At 28.5% G+C, this 19,888-nt stretch overlaps 2 protein-coding genes across 2 annotated transcripts; one reads left to right on the top strand and one right to left on the bottom strand.

The window, feature by feature from the left end:
* Positions 1–1,445: 1,445 nt before the first annotated feature.
* LOC112294632 (uncharacterized) lies at positions 1,446–2,755 on the bottom strand. The gene is made up of 3 exons (XM_024545308.3): positions 2,571–2,755; positions 2,106–2,289; positions 1,446–1,871 (listed from the first exon to the last, which is right to left on the bottom strand). The coding sequence occupies exons 1-3, from the start codon at positions 2,698–2,700 to the stop codon at positions 1,646–1,648; spliced, it is 540 nt and encodes a 179-aa protein (XP_024401076.1). The 5' UTR covers positions 2,701–2,755; the 3' UTR covers positions 1,446–1,645.
* Positions 2,756–2,839: 84 nt separating this feature from the next.
* Positions 2,840–5,557, top strand: LOC112294631 (pentatricopeptide repeat-containing protein At3g18110, chloroplastic). The gene is made up of 2 exons (XM_024545307.3): positions 2,840–3,774; positions 4,141–5,557. Exons 1-2 carry the CDS (start codon positions 2,995–2,997, stop codon positions 4,507–4,509), a joined length of 1,149 nt encoding a protein of 382 aa, XP_024401075.1. The 5' UTR covers positions 2,840–2,994; the 3' UTR covers positions 4,510–5,557.
* The last annotated feature ends 14,331 nt before the right edge of the window (positions 5,558–19,888 follow it).

Here is a 19,888-nt window from a genome sequence, read left to right as displayed (position 1 = left end):
TTTATATTTTTTCTCTATTTATTTATGCAAATTTTACACATAAGTAAGTGACTATATATATATATATAATCGTTAAATTGACCCAAGCATTTACTAAATCAATCCACCCATCCTAACCATTGTCAAAAAAAATCTCTACAATGGATATGAATTGGTTGAAAACCACCAAAAAAATGGTTGGATCTACAACTAATGATGATGAGTGTGTCCATTTAGTAAATATTTTTGTCAATTTTACAATTCCTTATATATATTAGATTATATATTTAAAAAAATACATCCAATAATATAGACATAGTCATCAAAATTATAGATATTAATAATTACACTATTTATATTTTATTTATTTTTTGTGGTGGATCTAGAAATAAAATATACATTGCTTTTATAAATAAAAAATGTAATTTATAGAAACTAACCAAAATGCCAACAGTGTTATTAGAAGTATACATGAAGGTTGAAAATCCATAGATTTGTATCTTTTTAAGCCAATAATCATCTTATTCTTCAATAGTGCAATCATACAATATTTATGTTAAAACAAACTTAGTTCTTGTTATATTGCAATTATAATTAAAGATTGTTTATCTTATTAATTTTGGACAAATGCTTATTTTTGTAATCAAGTTCAAAGTATACACTACTTTAATGGAATTACGTTTTTATATATATATATATATATATATATATTAATGTGTTTTTTATAGTATTTTTTTTAAAATTAAAAATAATTCCTAATAACTGTGTGTATATTTATATTCTCAAAGATTTACACAAGATGAATTTGGGTATGTTTTGAGTCAACGCGCATTCATTACTTAATGCAAACAGACCTTACTGGTTCTCCCATTACTATGAATTGCATTGATAATTCAATATAGTATTGATGTGAACTCAACAAATCTTGTTGAACAACAGGAAGATCATGCGGGTGAGAGTATGCTTTACACTCGTTCTTAAGTAAATTTGTGAAGTTCATCTATACATCTATCAGTGATATCATAATATTAAATTTTTGTTGATGTTATGTACTGTTGTAAAAACTGAATTAAATAAAGTACCACTCAACACCCTGCTCTTTAATAGGCTCAAGCTTATTTGACCTATTGTTATATTATTAACATTTGCTCTTTATATCTCGCAAATTCTATCTCGTCAAAGTTGACTTGGATTGTAATCATCAAAGCTGCATGTCGAAACTGGATTCCTTCCTGTAGGGCTAGTTTTCACTGTAGACATACATGAACACTAGACACACATAATCTTGTTTAACAACGTGCAACACAGCAAAACTAATGGTCAGGCATGCATTCGCACCCAACGTTACCCGGGTTATATCTTGCTGCCTAAAAATCTCACTGAAGCAATCAGCCAGTTGTTACTGGAACCGAAACTTAGTATTGCATTATAAACCCATTCCAGAATAAGGATGCCAATGACACAGCTGACTTCAAGCCCTTATTTCATTAGGTGGTGCTTTGACACTGCAGTCAGGATTTCAGGTACTGTAACTGAGAAGAGTACCAATTCTATTTATGCGACACGAAAGATTGAAACGGACATGACCAGTTGACTCATTTCGAATGAACCTTAAGTTGCCCTTGTAAATCAAATTCGGTTCCAAGAGAAAGAATCAAATTGGGCCTCAAACAGACTTAACATTTAACTTCCTTGCTTTCAGAAGGTCATCCCATTTGAGTGGCCGTCTATCAGCACCAGGATACGTCACGTCTTGTGGCAAACTCTTTCCACAATTCAAAAGCGTTCCTCCCTCCTTCAGCAACTTGGCAACAGCTGTGGCTTGTAACCCCTCCCCGCAATTCAAACCCACGGTAGGCTTTGGAAGGTCGCTTATCAACCTTTTCATGTACCTGGAAAATTCCAAGCGATGAAGATGAAGTTTTAATTATACAAAATCCTTAAAAACCTTAATGGAAAGCAACAGATCCTAAAAACCTTCATGCGAATACATAGGAGTGAAATTACAAAAGATTACGAACGAAACCTGAGAAAGCAACGAGAGCTCACCATGTATCTAAAAATTATAGTACGTCCAAAGAGAACGATCGCGGAGAATTAAAACAGAATGTAAACGAAGCGCCTACCATGTGTTAGTGTAGGTTTCAGTGACAACGACATCACCCCCGATACTCTTCAAGAGCTCAATGGACTCGTTAACACCGGGCTTGGAGGGCAAGATGTTGATGGTGGAAATTCCTCTTTCTTTGGCAGCCTTAATCACAGCCTTCCCTAGTTCTGTATCAGCTTCATTTTGGACCAATACATCCCCTGAACATCACCGCCCATACCATTGATCTCAACATCGAACATTGGACTCCGCATTCCTTAAAAAAAAAAAATAAAAAAAAAAAATAACGAAGTACGGAACGAGTGATCCTACACTTCAAAAACCTAAAAGCTCAATTTCGCATCCATGTAGAGGATGAGACAAAATGCGAACTGGGAAAGTCAAGACTAACGATTTAAAAATTCCTAATACTAATTCAGTCGCGCATTCAAACAGATCACAGATGGAAACAAAGTCCGGCATCTAGGATTCAGAATCGAACCAGCTTGCACCTTCGCAGCTAGAAGAACCTTCTCGGCTAACGACGTGGCCTCAGTGGACATGCAAGCGTGAAGCCGCACTAGCGGCAACAGCCTGTGAGGCCGAATCGAAGCTACTCTGCTCATAGCCATGGCCTCACGAACACAAAACACCACGAAAAATGGTCTGAAACCCTAATCCCACCTCGCGTCGCAACACCGAAATGCGAGTGCCACACTCATCACCTAAGGTGAGACATCCAGCGGTCTTAGGCAGACTTAATCTCGACCTTCCAGAACCAACGGCAGGATTCCATCTATATGGCACCCTCTTTAAGCCTACGTGGATCCTACGTGGATCAGAAGTGGCCATCGTCTGCATGGAGTATCTTGAGGGTACCCTGTTTCGACCAAGGTTTTGCAAAAAATGCTTGCGGAGAGTGAGCTATGGCGGCAGCAGCGGCGATGGTACCCGTGTCGCCCTCTGCTGTGGCGTGCCAGCGTTTTTCTGCAATTTCAATCAGTAAGAGAAATTCACGCTTGGCTCCCGTTTCGGTGTGTTGCGCTTGGCGCAGAGAGAAGCCCGTTGAGGTTGACGTAGGATTAGAGGAGAAGTCGTTCGTGTATCGTCGAGCTTCTCCTGCAGAGAGATGGCGGGATAGCAGTGACGAAATCCAGAAGCGGGCTGTGAGGGAGGCGGTGGAGGGCGTCATGAGGGCGGTTGATGAATTGCAAGCGCGTCCGTCCCCGGAGGATGCAGTTGACGGTCATGTGTCGCCTATTTATCGGTTGATTAATGAAGACAAGGTTAGGGAGAAGGCTTGGGAAAGAGAGATGTTTCGACAGTCGATGAAGGGACAAACTAGGAGGTTGAAGAGGATGAGTAAGTTGGCGCTCAAGAAAGCGGTGGATTGGAAAGCCAGAACCGCGAGATTGTCGAATGCGATTTGCGAGTTGGATGTAGCGAGGCCGGTGGCTGATGTGCTGGAAGGCTGGCCAGAGCAGTTGAATAATGAGGATTTATCTGTTGTGCTTGGAAACGTCGGTAGGGAAAATTGGCGCCGTGCTCTGGAGCTCTATGAGTGTTTAAATATGCGAAAATGGTATACCCCTAACACCCACATGTTAGCTACAATTCTCGGCATTCTCGGTAGGTCGAACCAAGTGGAAATTGCTCGGGAGCTGTTCTTGCGGGCTGAGCCGGAGCTGACCGCTGACCATGTGCAGGTGAGTTGTGTCATTTGTTTAATCTTTCAAAGTTTTCAAGGAGTTCGTTTTCAAGGTTTGCATGTTGTGTACAGATTTTGACGAGCATTGCAGTGTTTGCAATTTTTGTTTTAAAAAAAATGATCCTTCTATTTCTCTAGAGGATTCAGAACTCTGTTAGGTTGATTGCGGGAACGCCATCGTTTGTATCAAATTTTATTTGAAGTGATCAGCAGAGTTTATGTGCAGCGTTTACTGATTCAAGTTGAAAGCAATTGTTGTGATATGTTGGACATATACTTTCGGGTCTCCTTCATGATAATCTGAGAAGTCTTGTGCTGCCTGCTTTCAACATAACATAGATCTTGTGCTCTGATTTTGCTGCAGGTTTTTAATGGGATTTTGGGGGTTTATGCCAAGCAAGGGAAATGGCAGGTGGTCCAGCAAATCCTTGAGCTAATGGAGTCAAAAGGCTGTGAACCTGACATCATCACATTCAACACAGTCATAAATGCTCGATGCAAAGCCAATTTGCAACCTGGAATAGCAATTGCTCTTCTGAAAGAAGTTCAGAGAGCATCTTTCAAACCAGATTTAATCACCTTCAATACCTTACTAGGGGGATGCATTGCCAACAAAAACTTCATGGAAGCGAAAGAAATTGTGAAGGAAATGGTTCGGCGGGGTTATGAACCAGATGCTTATAGCAAGTATCTGCTAGGAAAGAAAAAGGACCTTCTTGATGAGATTAGATGAAAAGAGCAGTAAGTGACTCTCGAACTTAAACTGACGCATACTGGTTGGAGTTTCTCAACAGTCAATGTGCATCACCACAATTTTCGCTTGGGTTCTCAGACCATTGTGCTGTGCATCAATCGAGCGCATCATTTCAAGATTCTGAGAAAGGCGAATAATCTTTGACTGCTTACCCCTCGACAAATTGATGTCGAGGACCTTCAGAATGTATCTGGAACTCAGATTAGGAAGAATATGCTGAGTTTCAGATAAAAAACATCTGGCCCTTCTGGGTACATCAGATGGTAGTTATGCTCCATCTTATAGTCCACCAGTGACAGCAATGATTATCTGTCTAGTTCTTCTGGGCATATGGGTGGGAACCAATTGCGCAGACGAGGATTTTTTGGAATTAGAAATCCTCAGCAGATTTCTTCCTGGATATTGAATTGCTTGATTCCTAGAAGGTTCCCCTCCTCCTATCCTTTAACACAAGCTTGGGGAGAGGCAGAGACAGTGCAGACTTGGAAAAGTGTCAGTCTGAGAGAGGATGACCATACGGTAGCCGATCACTTAGGTGTCAAATGCACAAGGTCTAAGTTGCTTTCTTTGAGTTGATGAGACAGTGCAATAGATCTGTGCGAAGGGATTTCCGACGAAAGACGGAGATCATACGAAGAAAACCAAGGTCGTCTTCAAAAGTGTACATCTGTGATCGGTACAGTGCTCGAGGCTGAAGAGATTTGTGGTTCAGGGTTTTGATAACTGCTGTTGCAAAGTTGAAGAAAAGGTACGTCAGCTTTCTCCTATTACAGCTTCTGTACTATAGATTTAAAAGTAACATGATGCTTTACGTCGAAGAGTTTCAATGTAAAGTAGGGATTTTGTGACGCCCATACAAAAAATCATTTTAGCCACCTCCTTTGGTGATGATGTTCATGTAAATTTTGGAGCTACAACTTTCTGCTTAGATTGTTGCTTGCAGTCGGGATGAGATCTGCCAAAGGGTCTCAGCATTTGTTCAATAATAATTGGAATATCTATAACAAACAGTGCATAATTACTTTAACCATCGTGAAATTTATCTCTGGTGGAGAGTGTAGACGTTGTGATTACTAAGAAAATCCGCAGGTTGTCTCCTAGTCGGATGAACTAAATTGAGTGCATTCATTCATGAAATCAGTCAAATAATAGTTGTAAAACTGTTAACAATACATTGTATGCTTTAACACAATGAAACCCATTTACATCCTCTTTTGAAATTCTGGCGAGAATTTCAAGTGTTGGGCAAGAATAAAAAAAGGACCATGATGTACTTTTTGGAAAAACGACGTCATAATTTGGTAAAATTTGAGGATTGTGATTTTATTTTCAGTTGTACTCTTTTTATTGTGCTAGAACACTCAACAAAGGTAAATATGCACAAAACAAGATCTTATTTATGATGTACCTTAAAAGACTATTAAAAACTAAAACTCATTAATAGATTTGATTTAAGAATCTTTGATACAAACTTGATATATAGAATATTATGTAATACATATTTTTTAAATTAGAGATTTTGTTTCTAAAAGTTAAAAATAAATTATATATATATATATATATATATATGTACATTTATTTATGTAAACTAAAAAAAAATGATTAAAATTTAAAATAAATTATAGTAATTGCTTTAAAAACTATTTAAATTATAAATTTTATATTAAATGTATAAAATGAACATAAAGTTTTCAATTCTTATTACAAAATCAAATTATGAATATTATTTCTTAAGATTATAAATACTTATTATTTTATAAAAATAATATAAAAGACTATGATTGAAATCAATAAATATACATATGAATATATATATATATATATATATATATATCTGTATATACGTTCACACTTGATTTTATTATCATAAGTGAGTTTTTTTAAAAAACCATTTGAAATAATATTTTAGATAATGATCATTTTTTATAATACTTTATTCAATAGATTAGCAGATTAGATAAATTTTGACTCTTCTTTATTGTATATATATGTATCTTACTTAATAATAAGCACAACAAATTTGAAGAGAATTGAACTTATGAAATGGGAAAAAAACATCATAATCCACTTGAGTGTCGGCCAACCTCCATCTTTGATCTTAATGTTGATCTTTCAACAAGAATAACTCCTAATTGAATCGTTGATTTGCTCTCAATTTTATTGTAAGTATTGGAAGTTAAGTCAAGTATTAGCTCCAATAAAAGTCACCTCAATCCAACTAGGAGATCGTTGCAAATCTTATATAACCATATTAGATCTAAAAATCTAATTTTTGAGACCCTAATCTACTTAAAATTAAATAACCTCCAATTCAACTATTCAATTAAGCTCAAATTCACAACATATATTCATCACAACTATATTCATAATCCTATTAAATTTTACTTATAGATTTGCTATAAAACTCATGAAATTGCTAAAATTGTAAATCCTATTTTATTTCATAAAATATAAAGTCATTGAAAACAACCTTGATTTTGCAAAGGTCTTACAAAGTCATTACAAACTCAAATTCCTCAATATCAATACTAAAGGAAATCTTATGAAGTCTCCTTCCAAAATCCATTCTTCAATTTGCAAAAGAAATCTAGAGTCGTTGTAGGTGTCTAGTTTTGTGCCTTGGGGTCTGATTTCAATTCGAAATGATAATTGATCCTCTTCAAATATCAAGTTTTGTCTTCTTGAAGTAATTTTTGCTAAAATCAACTTCTAACTCCTTTCTACATATGCATTTATTCTTTATTTTTCTAATCTATCTTATTTTGGTTTATTTATGGTCCTATAAACTAAATAGAAGTTGACTTTGTAAAAATGTACTATTTTCACTTTTAGTTTACTACCCTTTGACTATTATCTATATTTCTAAGATAATTTGCTACAACAATTTGAAATAAGATCTTCTAAAATATAATATTTTCTTCACTCTTTTACCTATTAGCTATATTACATCACAACAATGTTCTTATATCTTGATTTTTTCGTAATTTTCTCTCAAAAATTTAATTAGATTTGGAGATACTCTTTCTATTAGCCTTTGAGGTTCTTAGTTTTTTGATGTGAGAAAGGGTGAAATTAATGTGTTCATATTCCTTATATCTAGTCTTTTTATCTTTTTTTAATTTAAATATATTTTTATAAGAGATGATAAATATCTATATTTATATTTTTCCATGTATTACTAATTTCTAGTGTGTGGTTAAATATCCATTCATAATATACTCAGTCACATTTGTATTGTAGAAAATCCTATTAATCTATTGTATTCTTACCTTAGATCATGTGGATTCTATTTCTTGTACATCATATATTTTTTTTTAGATATTGTTTGTGCCTGCAAGGTTAAAGCATCAAGATATAACATGTACCGATGTTGCATTTCTTGGAAATTTGTTTTAGTGAATGGTTGTTGTTATTGTTGTCGACATCTTTTTTTTTATGCAGGTTGTTTGAGTTTCTTGCCATGTATTGATATTTGGGTGAAAGCCTCTAAATTTATATATGTTGATCTACTTCTACTTCTTATATAATATTTGTTTGTTGTCTCTAATTCTTCTATGTCAATTGTTTTGAATATATTCTTTAATCTTATTACAAGTGTCAATGTAATTAGCTTATTTTGATTGCCCTATGCTCTAATCTAGCCTATTTTCCTATCTTGCTTCATTTTATTTCTAATGTTATAAAATTTGATATAATCTATGCTCATTGAGTGAGATATTGCATTCTAGGTGAATGCTAGTTAATATTACTATCAAATTCTGATATAGAGATTATTTTTTAAATTTGGATCTATGGATCTCATTGGCTATGATTTTCATAGAGCTCTAAGTATCCAAAACAAACAAGCAAGTACTCTTCTATCTAAGGTTATTCAAGCATCTTATTATCCATCCACTTCTACAAGAACCAAGCCGCCATTTGATGTTTAAAGCCTAAATTCTAGTCTCTAAAAGCTTGCTCGTATTTTGCTTTTGTTTTTTTTTTAAATTTTAAATCTCTATTTTTTATAAACTATAATTTTTTATTCTATCAAATTTTTATACTTATTTATAGACCTACTAAAAAAATGTCTATTAAATTTTATCTTAAATAGACACTTGAATAATTAATTATCCTAAATACTAATTTCTTTCTATAAACTTAGTTTTTTAACAAACTATGGTACTTCTTTGCTAATAGAATTCATGCCTCTATTTTTGTATTTGTTAAATATATTATCATTAAATTTTATTTTAATCTATAACTTAAATAATTAATTATTTTTAAAACTTATTTTTTAAAATATTTTATTTAATGGATAAAATATAAATTAAAGAACTAATATATTTTATTGTCTAAAGTTGGTTTTAAAATAATGTGAGTAAATATAGTATAAAATCATTATATAAAATAAATAAATAAATAAATAAATATATATATATATATATATATATATAAAATAGTAATAAATATAATAGAAATAAGTAAAAAAAAGAAAGACTATACTTAAGGCTTTATAAGAAGAGTTTCTTACAAAACATTCAGTAATATATAACATCTTATAGTTGTATTTAGAATTTGAAATTCAAAATTATATATATTCTTTTAAATATTAATATCTTTTAGTAATTTTCTCATGTCAACTTACTATTATTTGAATTTGAGATATTGTATAATCATTTATAAAACTTGGTCATTTATAATTTTATTTTTTTATTTTTTTATTTTTTTTTCTATATAGATAAGTAAAACTTAAGTAATTATATTGCTTACCATATATATATATATATATATATATATATATATATATATATATATATATATATTTTAAATTAATATAATTAAAATTTATAACTTTTATAAAATAAAGAGATAGTAATAAAGATGATTTGGAAATAATTATGAAAGAATTGTGATATACTCAGTCAATGCCAAAATACAACTATTTAATAAAAATATATATAATAAGAATTAATCCATGTTCACAACCTTGCATATACTTTTTTTTTACCATACTTATTATTAGTTATCACTATATATAAATAAAATACTCCAAGAAAAGATGTCTATATAAGATGATATTACAAAGAAGTAAACAATTTCATTTGACATATTCATTTACAATATGTGATATTATAGAAGTACCTTTGTCTACTTTTTATTCATTTGGAGCATAATTTTTTGATATTTTGACAATATTTTTGTAATTGAAGAGGTAAAAATTACTTGACATTAGCAGGACTTGCCTATGTTATAAGATCATTGGATATGAAGCAAACAAAGTTGAATTGCTAACTTTTGAAATTATAGCCAATAACTCTACTACTGAGCAAAAAACTCTATTGGGATTAAAGTCCAAAAGTTTATACATTGTGCAATGCCCTAGATAAAATATGAATAAACTAGATGAAAATATGCTAATATGACCTTAATCTCAAAGCATAGTTTTTTGCTTCTAAAAGAAATGCATGGATCCTGATTTTTATCTATTTTAAAGGTTCTAGGCTTATTCTTGGTCTAGTGACATATTTTTCATGACTTATGTTATTTTTTAATAGTATTATCTATATTTATCTATTTTCAAAGGTACTATCCAATAGTCAAAAGAAATTATAATTAAAGATGTTTTTTTTGTTATTTTGGTGTAGATTTGGAGTATTAGATTAGTGCATGGTTGAAAGCAAAAGCATTGCACATTGGTTATTGATGCTTGAAGAAGTATTTGTCTTAGTGGTAGAAAGAATGATTCTTCTTTGATGTCATATCTATCAACATCATTTAATCTTCATATAGTAGTTGAATATTGATTTTTTCTAAAAAGCCATCTATTTCCTCTTTTAGTTCTTGTTCCAAGCTGTATGTATTCATAGAGTTATCCAAATGCAATCTAATTTTTTAATCATTGTATATGGTAGGGTGGTCAATTCTTTGGTCAACAAAGATGTATTCACGAAGAGATAGAATACATGTTTTTGTTACATAGTTAATGAAATTTTCTATTGTCTCTACTTGGAGGTTAGACTTTTGTATATGTCATTGGTAATTAATGTTAAAAAAGGTCAAGAAGATATAGAGGCATTATTGATGGCCATTGTCATGATGTAAAATAGCTAATGAATAAAAGAGAGAAAAAATATTATATTATAGCTGATCTTATTTTAAAATATTATAGCAAATTATCTTAAAAATATAGATAATAGTCAAAAAGATAGTAAAATGAAAAAAAGCTTATGCTACCTTTTTATAAAATAGGCTTCTACTTACTTTGTAGGGCCATAAATAAGGAAAAACAAAGTAGATTGGAAAATTAAATAATATAGGCATGTGTAAGAAAAAATTAATAGTAGATTTTAGTAAAATTTGCCTAAAGAAGCCAAGAATTGATATCCAGAGAGGACCAATTGTCAACCTAAATTGGAATTAGACTATGAGATTTAAAACCACGCATCTATGGTGACTTGAGGATTTTTTGGTAGATCAAAGAATAGAATTTGAAAGCAAACTTGAGAAAAAAATTTTAGGCATTGGTTTCATGTTGTTTAAATCAAAATTGAGATTTTGAAAGATTTTCAAAGTTAGTAATGTTCTTGGTGGGATTAGTATTTGAAAAATAAAAATATATTTATAAATTTGAAGATTTCTTGAGTTTTTTGGTGTATATACTAATGAAATTTGGATAGTATGTTGGTGTGCTAGTTATATATGTGTATGCAAATTTTGAGGTCAATTGAATGGTTAAAGTGAAATATATGAAGGTTTTTGTGGATTGAGGTCTTAAAAATTGGAATTTGAGAATTAGTGAGTATTTCTAAGAACTTTAGCAATTTGTCAATTGGATTGAAGTGATATTTGTTTTAATAGATATTAGAATGAATTTGTAATTTTTAAGTGAAATTTAAGAGCAATTCAATGGTTTAAGAAAGAAATATTGGTAATAAAAGTTCATCATTTAGATTGGAATAGGAGGCTGCCTAATACTTAATTGAATTACCTTGCATTTTTTTCAATTGGTAAGTGCAATTGATTTCATCTTTCTTTTACTTGTTTCTAACAAAAATATGAAGAATTATACAAATTTTAAGTTGATACTAATGATTTAATCATTAGTTATTGAGGCTCTATTTTTCTATAGGATTTATTAAGAATTTGTTTAAGATTTAGAGTTTGATTAGATTTAGTTTAGAGTATGGTCTAGGATTTGGTTAGGATGAGGATTTGATTAGAATTTGGTTTAGAACTTATCTAGAATTTGTCTAGAATTTAGGATTTTATTAGGATTTGACCTAGGAATTAATTAAGGTTCAATTAGGATTTCAATTAAGATTTGACTTGATATTTGATTAAGATTCAATTAAGATTTTAATTGAAATTATATTATGGTTTTTATTTTTAATATTGTTCTAGAATTCTTTTTATTTTTTTGTGACTCCTTTTAAATTTATATTGATAAGTTAAAATTTTATTGGATTATTAAAAATTATTTAAATTTTATTTAAGATTCTATCAGAGTTAGTAGAATTGTTATTATATTATTACTTATCTTCTAAAATTAGATACTTGGTGAATTTTCAAGCAAGAATACTTACAATACAACATCATACTACTTTTATTTTTTTAGAATTAGTATCAAAGATTTTACCTTGAAGTGCTAGATTATAAAGTAAATAATTTTTTGACAAAAGGATTTGCCATACTGGTTGACATTTTGTTGCAAATATGTTATTTCATATGTATATCTCAAAGAATAGACATTCTTGATGATTAAGGATTTTGTGGTTTTTGAGGCACTTATGAAGCTCTTGCTATATCTCCATATTGATGTGTATTGTGGTTTTCTAGGCTTGGTATTAGATAGCACTAGTATATAAGAACATATAATGGTAATTGTGATCATATTTTATTCTCTAAATGTTCTAAAATAGGAAGTTGTGGAAGATTAGTTAGCATGTGCCTCTTTGGACTTATATACTATCAATGAATTTTTGGTATTCTTTCTTTTTAATTAAATTGAGTATTTCATATAAGATATATATCCAAATATTGGCTTATTATTGTCCATTTTAAACTTGTAAGATATTATATTGAATCTGAATAATAAAGATATGTAAAAAATTTCCAAATAAGTGCTCCATCCATTCCAACTTTGTGTAATTGCATAAGGTGCACATGCTATCATGGCTTATTATCATTCCTCATTTGTAAAAAAATAATCTTCATGTTACTATGAGTCAATGGAAGAATGTAGCTTTGGCTAGTACATATGGATACTAGAGGTTTTATAAAATTTCTTAATATATATATATTTTTTATAAATTGATATTGTTTGAATATGTCTTTAGTTTTATTTGATGTTATTATCTTGTGCAAGCCTATTTTGTAGCTCCACTTATATACATATTTGTATAGTAGTACTTCCAAGAAAACATCTTATCTTTTTCACCTCCATTTATTATAATTAATGTCTAATGAGTCAATTGGACTTATGCCTATGAATCATGCTATGTAGTCTATGCCTACAAATTTGGTTGGATTAAAATCAAAGAAGGATCTTGTGTGGCCGTTCCTACAATATTTTATTTCATGAAGTATATTTAAGAATACACCATGCATCTGGCTGTAGAAGGTAAGATAGAACTTGCAATAAGAAGATTCAAATAATTATAATAAAATTTTAAACAAATTTTAATTAAATTATAAATAAATTTTAATTAAATTATATTAAGATTAATTAATTTTTAATTGAATTCTATAAGAAGTTTTAAAGAACTTATAAAAAAACAAAAAAATTATAAATTAATCTTAAAAAATATATGTATAATAAAAAATCCTAAAAATATATTAAAAATAGATATCTTAATTGAATCCTATTCAAACCTTAATGTAATCTCCAAAAAATCTTAAAAAAATCTTAACCAAATCTTAATAAAATTTTAAATCAATTCTAATCAAATTCTAAATAAATCCTAATAAATCCTAATGAGATTATAAATCCAAATTTTAGACCAAATCCTAAACCAAATCTTTAAAAAATCTTAAATCAAGCCATAATCAAATCCTAATCAATTTCTAAATGTTAACTCTAGATTAAATCACAAACTAACTCTTATCAAATCTTGATCAAATCTTAATAAAATTCTAAACCAATCTTTATCAAATCCTAAGAAAATCTTAAAAAATTCTAAGAAAATTCTAAATAAAACTTAATCAATTGTAATAGCTGTTTTGAAACCTCAATAAATATTAATTGAACTATTGATATTGGCTAAAATTTCATCTTGACTTTAAGCTTTAAGAAATTTATCATTACATAAAATTTAAGAAGAATTGAATTTTTTGATTGAAAAAAAAGCTCCCAAAATTACTTAGATATTGATTCCCTTCCTTCTATAATTTGAATTTTGATCTCTTAACAAAAGTTTCTCCTTGTTAAATCATTTGCTAAATTTTTTCTTTTATATAGGTATTTAAGTTTTAATTACTTTCATTAAGTTTTTTTTCAATTGAACTGCTGGATGTTGCAAAATTGCAAAAACACTCACTAACCTTTAATCTCAATTATCTAAGGCCATAATCTACAAAAACTTTTATAATCTTTAATCTATGCATTCAACTAACAAAAAAAATTCTCACATACATTCATAGTAAGCAAACTTATTATTATTATTTTTTTTATTTTCTAAAATAAAAATCTATAGAATATACTTGTTAGTTTGATAAGCTCTTAAAACCTCAATATGTATTCAAATTACATAAAATAAATTCTATAAAATCTTGTCACGATTTTGCTCTAAAACCTCTCTCTTTGATCAATCAAAGAACCCCAAAGTTGTCATAGGTGCACGGTTTTGTTCCTTAGGATCTGATTTCAATCTTGATTCATAACTTGTCCTCTTTAGGTATCAATTCTTCATATTTTGAGATTATTTTTTACTAAAATATATTCTTAATTTTTTAAAATATAATTATATTAATTATTTATCTTATTTACTTTGATTTGGCTCAATTATATTTCTAAAAAGTAATTAGAAGTCTCTTTTTGTAAAAAAATAATATTAAATCTATTTTATTTTTTATTTTTATTTATTTTTATCTTTTTATTATTTATTCTTATTTTTTTACTATATCTTTCTACTAGGCTCTTCTATAATGAAATAATTTCTTTCTTCTTTTATCTAGTAACCATATTGTTACATGATAATAGACCACCTTACTTCTTTTATATTATTTAGTGTCGATTTTGAATAAATTTTTATGAACTAGCACCAATTTTTTGAAAGGGGTGACTATGTATATAATTCCAATTAATAGTCCTACAACTATATCAGTGGAATAATAGACTTCAATAATTTCTCCAATCTTGTCTATTAAAGATTAGTCTCTTGGATTCAATGTCATGCACTAGTATAGATTTTAAAGAATACTAGAAAAGAATTGATAGTAGTTGAAGGATATTAACAAAAAGTAGATGAATTACTTGAAGGTGGCTTTGTCGTATCAATTATTTTTAATTTATCTCAAAGATCTTTAATCATAGTGATTCTTCTATTGTCTTAGGTGTAAGAATTGTCACCCTTATCTATATTCCATGTGTGTTTCTTAATGTCCAATATTTGTCTATTCTCAAATATTAGTTGTTTCTATATCTCATCAATATATTTTGAAGATAATGGTTAAAAGCCATTTATTATTGTTATTTTAGAATACTTTGTCATAATGGTAAGTCTTTATGGATAATCTTGATATTTTCTAGAGAGGTTTTAATTTGTACTATTGATCACTATTGGAGAATTGTATATAAACTAATCAGTGGCATATTTGGATCTTCTATGATTTAGTACTTGAATTAATCTTGTAGCTTATGAATTTGGCTAGTAATGCATTGAATTGTAGGCCTAGTTCTATTATCTTAATATTTCTATATATATATATATATATATATATATATAGATATTATCATATAACTATACTTTGCTTAATTTTAGAGTGTGTATTTTTTTGAAGTGATACTACTCTAAAGAAAGATTTTAAAAATAATACAGATTATATTGATTAGATTATTAGAAAGAATTTTTTTTAATGCAATATACTTGATTGAGTCAAAAATTACTTAGTTGAAGATTAATTTTTGACCTACATTGGATAATTTGTGAATACTCTATTTTATTAAGTACTTGGTGATTTAGCTTAAGATTTAATTGTCATGTTTTTTATATAGGTCTTTATATTCTATTATATTCTAATAGATAGTAGGTGTACTCTCCTATATTCTTCTATTTGAGTCTCTTCTCATGATTCCATATCTATATTCTATTTTATTATCAAGTTCATGTAGCAAAGGTTTTATGTCAATTAATCTTTGCTCTTGAGGTTGCACAATAGCTTTCTAAGACCTTTATTGTTTTTGTGAGGTTAGATGATTTTTTAAGTATGAATAGCATTATATCATTTGTAAATATTTGGTTGCTAATTCTTTATTTATTTAGTAGTCTTGGTCCTATTATTTCATATTTTAGATTATCCAACATATATCCTATGACATCCACTATTAAAAAAAAAGAAAGAGCCAAGGGATATCTTTGCCCTATCAATTTTTGGATTTCAAAGGTTGGTCCTTATTCTTCATTTATTGATACTATTGCTAAGACTTTTGAGTAGAGAGATAGTATGCTTTGAATCCATTACATTGAAAATCCTAGTCTTTGGAGAGCTTGTTGGAGGAAAGACAAATTGATCTTTTCATATGCTTTTTCAAAATCAAAAAGTATAAGAACAAGGTCTCGTTGGCTTTTTTTCTATCTATCGCATTATTTTTGTTGCTAAAAAAATATTATTTAGGATGTTGCATCTTTTTACAAAATCAATTTATGAAAGAAAAACTTGATTAATTAAACAAGATAACATCCTATTTTCTATGACTTTAGCTATGATTTTGTATACAAAACCTAAAAGTGAAATTGATCTATAATTTGTAATAAAAAATAAATCTTAAATATTTAAAATAAGAATGATCTTATTTATATTTAGGCATAAAATAAGCTTATGTGTAATAAATACCTCATGTATTAAGAAGGTGATATCTCTTTTTATTTCTTCTCAACATACCTAGAAGAACTTTGATGGGATTTTATCTAATTTTGATATCTTGCTTGTAGCTAATTAATTGATAGCTTTTTGTATTTTTGATTTTAGTATTGATTTTTTCAGTTGTATCTTCTATTCAATTGCCACAATATGATGCACATTGGAGAGGCATTTTTCTCTAGTATTGTTGTTTTTTTTTCTACATCCTAAACTTAGTTATATAATATGAGATTGAACCTTTGTACATATATAGCCATTTATTTTTATTGTTATAAAATGTAACAATTATCATTGAAATCTTTAATCTTTGAAGATTTGATATTTATCTTAGAATTAAAAAAAATCAAAGAATTCACTTCTACATATATTTTCTATTCTTACCTACTTTGTAAGTTAATTATCAAATTATTTTTCTAGTCTATTGTATCATACCTTTTGTAATTTTAATTATGCAACATTCAATGTATTTCTAGCTTCTTGTTTATTCCAATTTTTTCAAATGACTATTTCATCTTTAATTATGTGTCAAATTTGATTTTCATAGAATTTCACCTATTCTTTTTTATTTTACTTTTTGATCTCAAGATTCTTATTTTAAATAGTATATATGGCTTTGGTAATTTTGAAGTTCTAACTTTGGTTATTATTTGTTATAATTTCTTCTTTCTATGCTTAGATATATATATTTTTTATTTTCTATAATAAGTTATTATTTATCAAATTTTGGTATTTTAAAAATACTTCTATCCCTACTTTTGGGTTCAAAAAAAAAATTTGCATGATCTAATATTTGAAGGTTTATAGACTAAATTCCTATCATATCTTCCTTTTTAATTAATCCCTTTAATATATAGGTATAATCAATTATTGTGTAGACCATTTTTTGTACAAATCTTCAATTATCTCATGTGAATCTTTTTATACTGATAAGACAAATTTCACTTAGATTATATGCATTTTGAACTCTAAGTTGAATTATCATATTCAATTAGAATTCTATCTCTTGTATTCCATGGCTTGTCATGGGTAGGCCTCCTAGTTTGTCATCTAATGTTTTAATATAATTAAAATTTCTTGCTAGTATCTGTTTGATTTCATGAAATATTAGTCTTGTAATCTTAAGCTATAAGCTTACCTATAAATCCATAGTATTGTGTTCATAGATGTTTATTATTCCTATCTTACTTTTTGAGGTAGTTGAAAAAAGATGAATTGAGTTCTACTTTTGATAATGATACCATATTTACAAAAAGACATAGAGATTTTTGGAGAAGCTAGTATACTTGTGCCTCTTAAATAGCTATCATATAAATCTAAGAACATTGTATCTTTGTAGAAAGTAATTAATATTGATAGAAATAAGGCCTCATGATTCTCCACTAGTTCTTATGCATGGAAATTAGAAAGCTTATTTTTGTAGTTTTTAGAATTTTTAATGTTCACTATTTTTAAAAAAAGGTGAGCTAATAGCTCCTTGAAGAAAGTCTCTATTTTCTAGTAGTTAAGGAGACCTCATACTTAAATCCGAATAAAATATTTGACTAATTTTTGTTGAAGTGAAGATGAATTTTTTATATAATAAATATATTATCTTTGATTTTTAATTGGTAAGTTTTCTAAAAAGCATATACTATACCAATTTCTTTTAAAAATTGAATCTTTAAATTTCTTTCTTCTATCACAAAATATTGGTGATTAATCTATGCAATGCATATTTGGTCCATTCTTAAATAGTGCATAAGCTCAAATTTTTGCTAATGTATCTAGTAAGTGTAATTTTGGATATGAATTTATTAGCTTTAATTGTGGATGATTTCAATGTGATTGTAAGAGACTATAGTAGATGCGGCAAAATAAGAGATGGAGGTAGGAAAATGACTTATGAATTAATGGTATCATGTACACCTTGCTTCATAAGATTGGATTTCTTTTTGATGTTTTTCAATTGGTCCTGCTAGATGTATTGGTTTGTAATAAATTCATCTATTTTTTACCATAAGATTGCTTTTATTTGCTCCATCATATTGTTGTAATTAGTTGTTATTTTGTTTATTTATTTTTGAATCTTTTGATATGCTTGATTGCGTCTCATTTTTAATAGTGTTAATATAGTTAGTACAATGTTGTCTAGATCCAATCTTAGGATTTGAAGTAGTCAAGATTTTGGTAGCTAAGCTTCCATCTCGTCCTTTGTTGCTGGCCGCTCTTGTAGAGATGGCAATTGATTGGCTTCTTTTGTCTTTACTTATATTTCAACATCAATTTTAATGTCACATATATTTTCTTTTGTTATTTATTCTAAGACCATTACTTATATAATGGTAGCTTATTAGTTGAATGATTCTATCTTCTTCTTACTTAAATGCAATATTTCTATATGCAATATTATTATTTTTTGGTTCTTCATGTAATATAATTTAGATTGGCTTATTTCTATTATGATTTTATATGATTGTTTTATATATTTTGATGATATAATAGTTTTTGCTATAAAAACATCAAATATTTGAATACTCTTAATTGATCTATTAATCTAAAGTTGCTTTAATTCATGCCAAATATTTTTTGAAGTTCTTTTGATGCATAGATTCTCTTTGAAAATTTTGAATGCTTAAAGTTACTATCATCTGAACTAAATTATCTAACTAATTGATAACAATATTTATTCTAATTGGTTATTACTACACAACTACTCCAATCTATTATTTAAACTATTTCTTTACTTTATCAAGTAAGCTATGGTCAGGCTCTATTATTGAGCTATATACCCTTGTATAAAGAGCCAAATTGCTTATAGTATTTATATTATCAAAAATCGGTTGTAATAATTTTATTATTTTTCTTCTGTTTGAAGATTTGATTTTTCAAGTTGATTGCTATTAAGTAGTAATAAGATTGGACAAATAAAAAAATATAATAGGAGGCAAGCAAGATTGATCCACCGACCTATTAAACTATAGCTGATTTTTTTATCACTAAGAAAAATATTCTATTGAGGTTAAAATAATAAAATAAAAACAATGCATCTATGCACCTACAAAATAGATTAGTATCTTTGTGAAAATGCAATAATTTATGCTAATAACACAAGTTGTCTTACTTATTCTATTTTGGCCAAGCTTTGTTTTTGGAAGTATGGTCCTTTGAGTTAGGATTTGATTACTATATTATTATTAATATGATCTTAATATATAATTTTTTTTATTTAATATCATTTTATTTGGCCTTGTATTTATATAATATCTATTTATAGGATCTAATTTCTACTTCAAGTCTTACTTATTATTATATAAATTAT

This window comes from Physcomitrium patens, chromosome 17, assembly GCF_059467195.1.
Source record: "Physcomitrium patens ecotype Gransden chromosome 17, ASM5946719v1, whole genome shotgun sequence".
Taxonomy (NCBI): domain Eukaryota; kingdom Viridiplantae; phylum Streptophyta; class Bryopsida; order Funariales; family Funariaceae; genus Physcomitrium; species Physcomitrium patens.
This window is presented reverse-complemented; position numbering and strand designations above follow the sequence as displayed.

Bases quoted from the DNA above. Each gene is read 5' to 3' on its own strand.
- LOC112294632 (XM_024545308.3), bottom strand. From the start codon at position 2,700: ATGGCTATGAGCAGAGTAGCTTCGATTCGGCCTCACAGGCTGTTGCCG. The intron at 2,290-2,570 runs GTTCGATTCTGA...GGTGATGTTCAG, and splicing joins AGCTGCGAAGGTGCAAGCTG to GGGATGTATTGGTCCAAAAT. The intron at 1,872-2,105 runs GTAGGCGCTTCG...GGAATTTTCCAG, and splicing joins GAAACCTACACTAACACATG to GTACATGAAAAGGTTGATAA.
- LOC112294631 (XM_024545307.3), top strand. From the start codon at position 2,995: ATGGCGGCAGCAGCGGCGATGGTACCCGTGTCGCCCTCTGCTGTGGCG. The intron at 3,775-4,140 runs GTGAGTTGTGTC...ATTTTGCTGCAG, and splicing joins TGACCGCTGACCATGTGCAG to GTTTTTAATGGGATTTTGGG.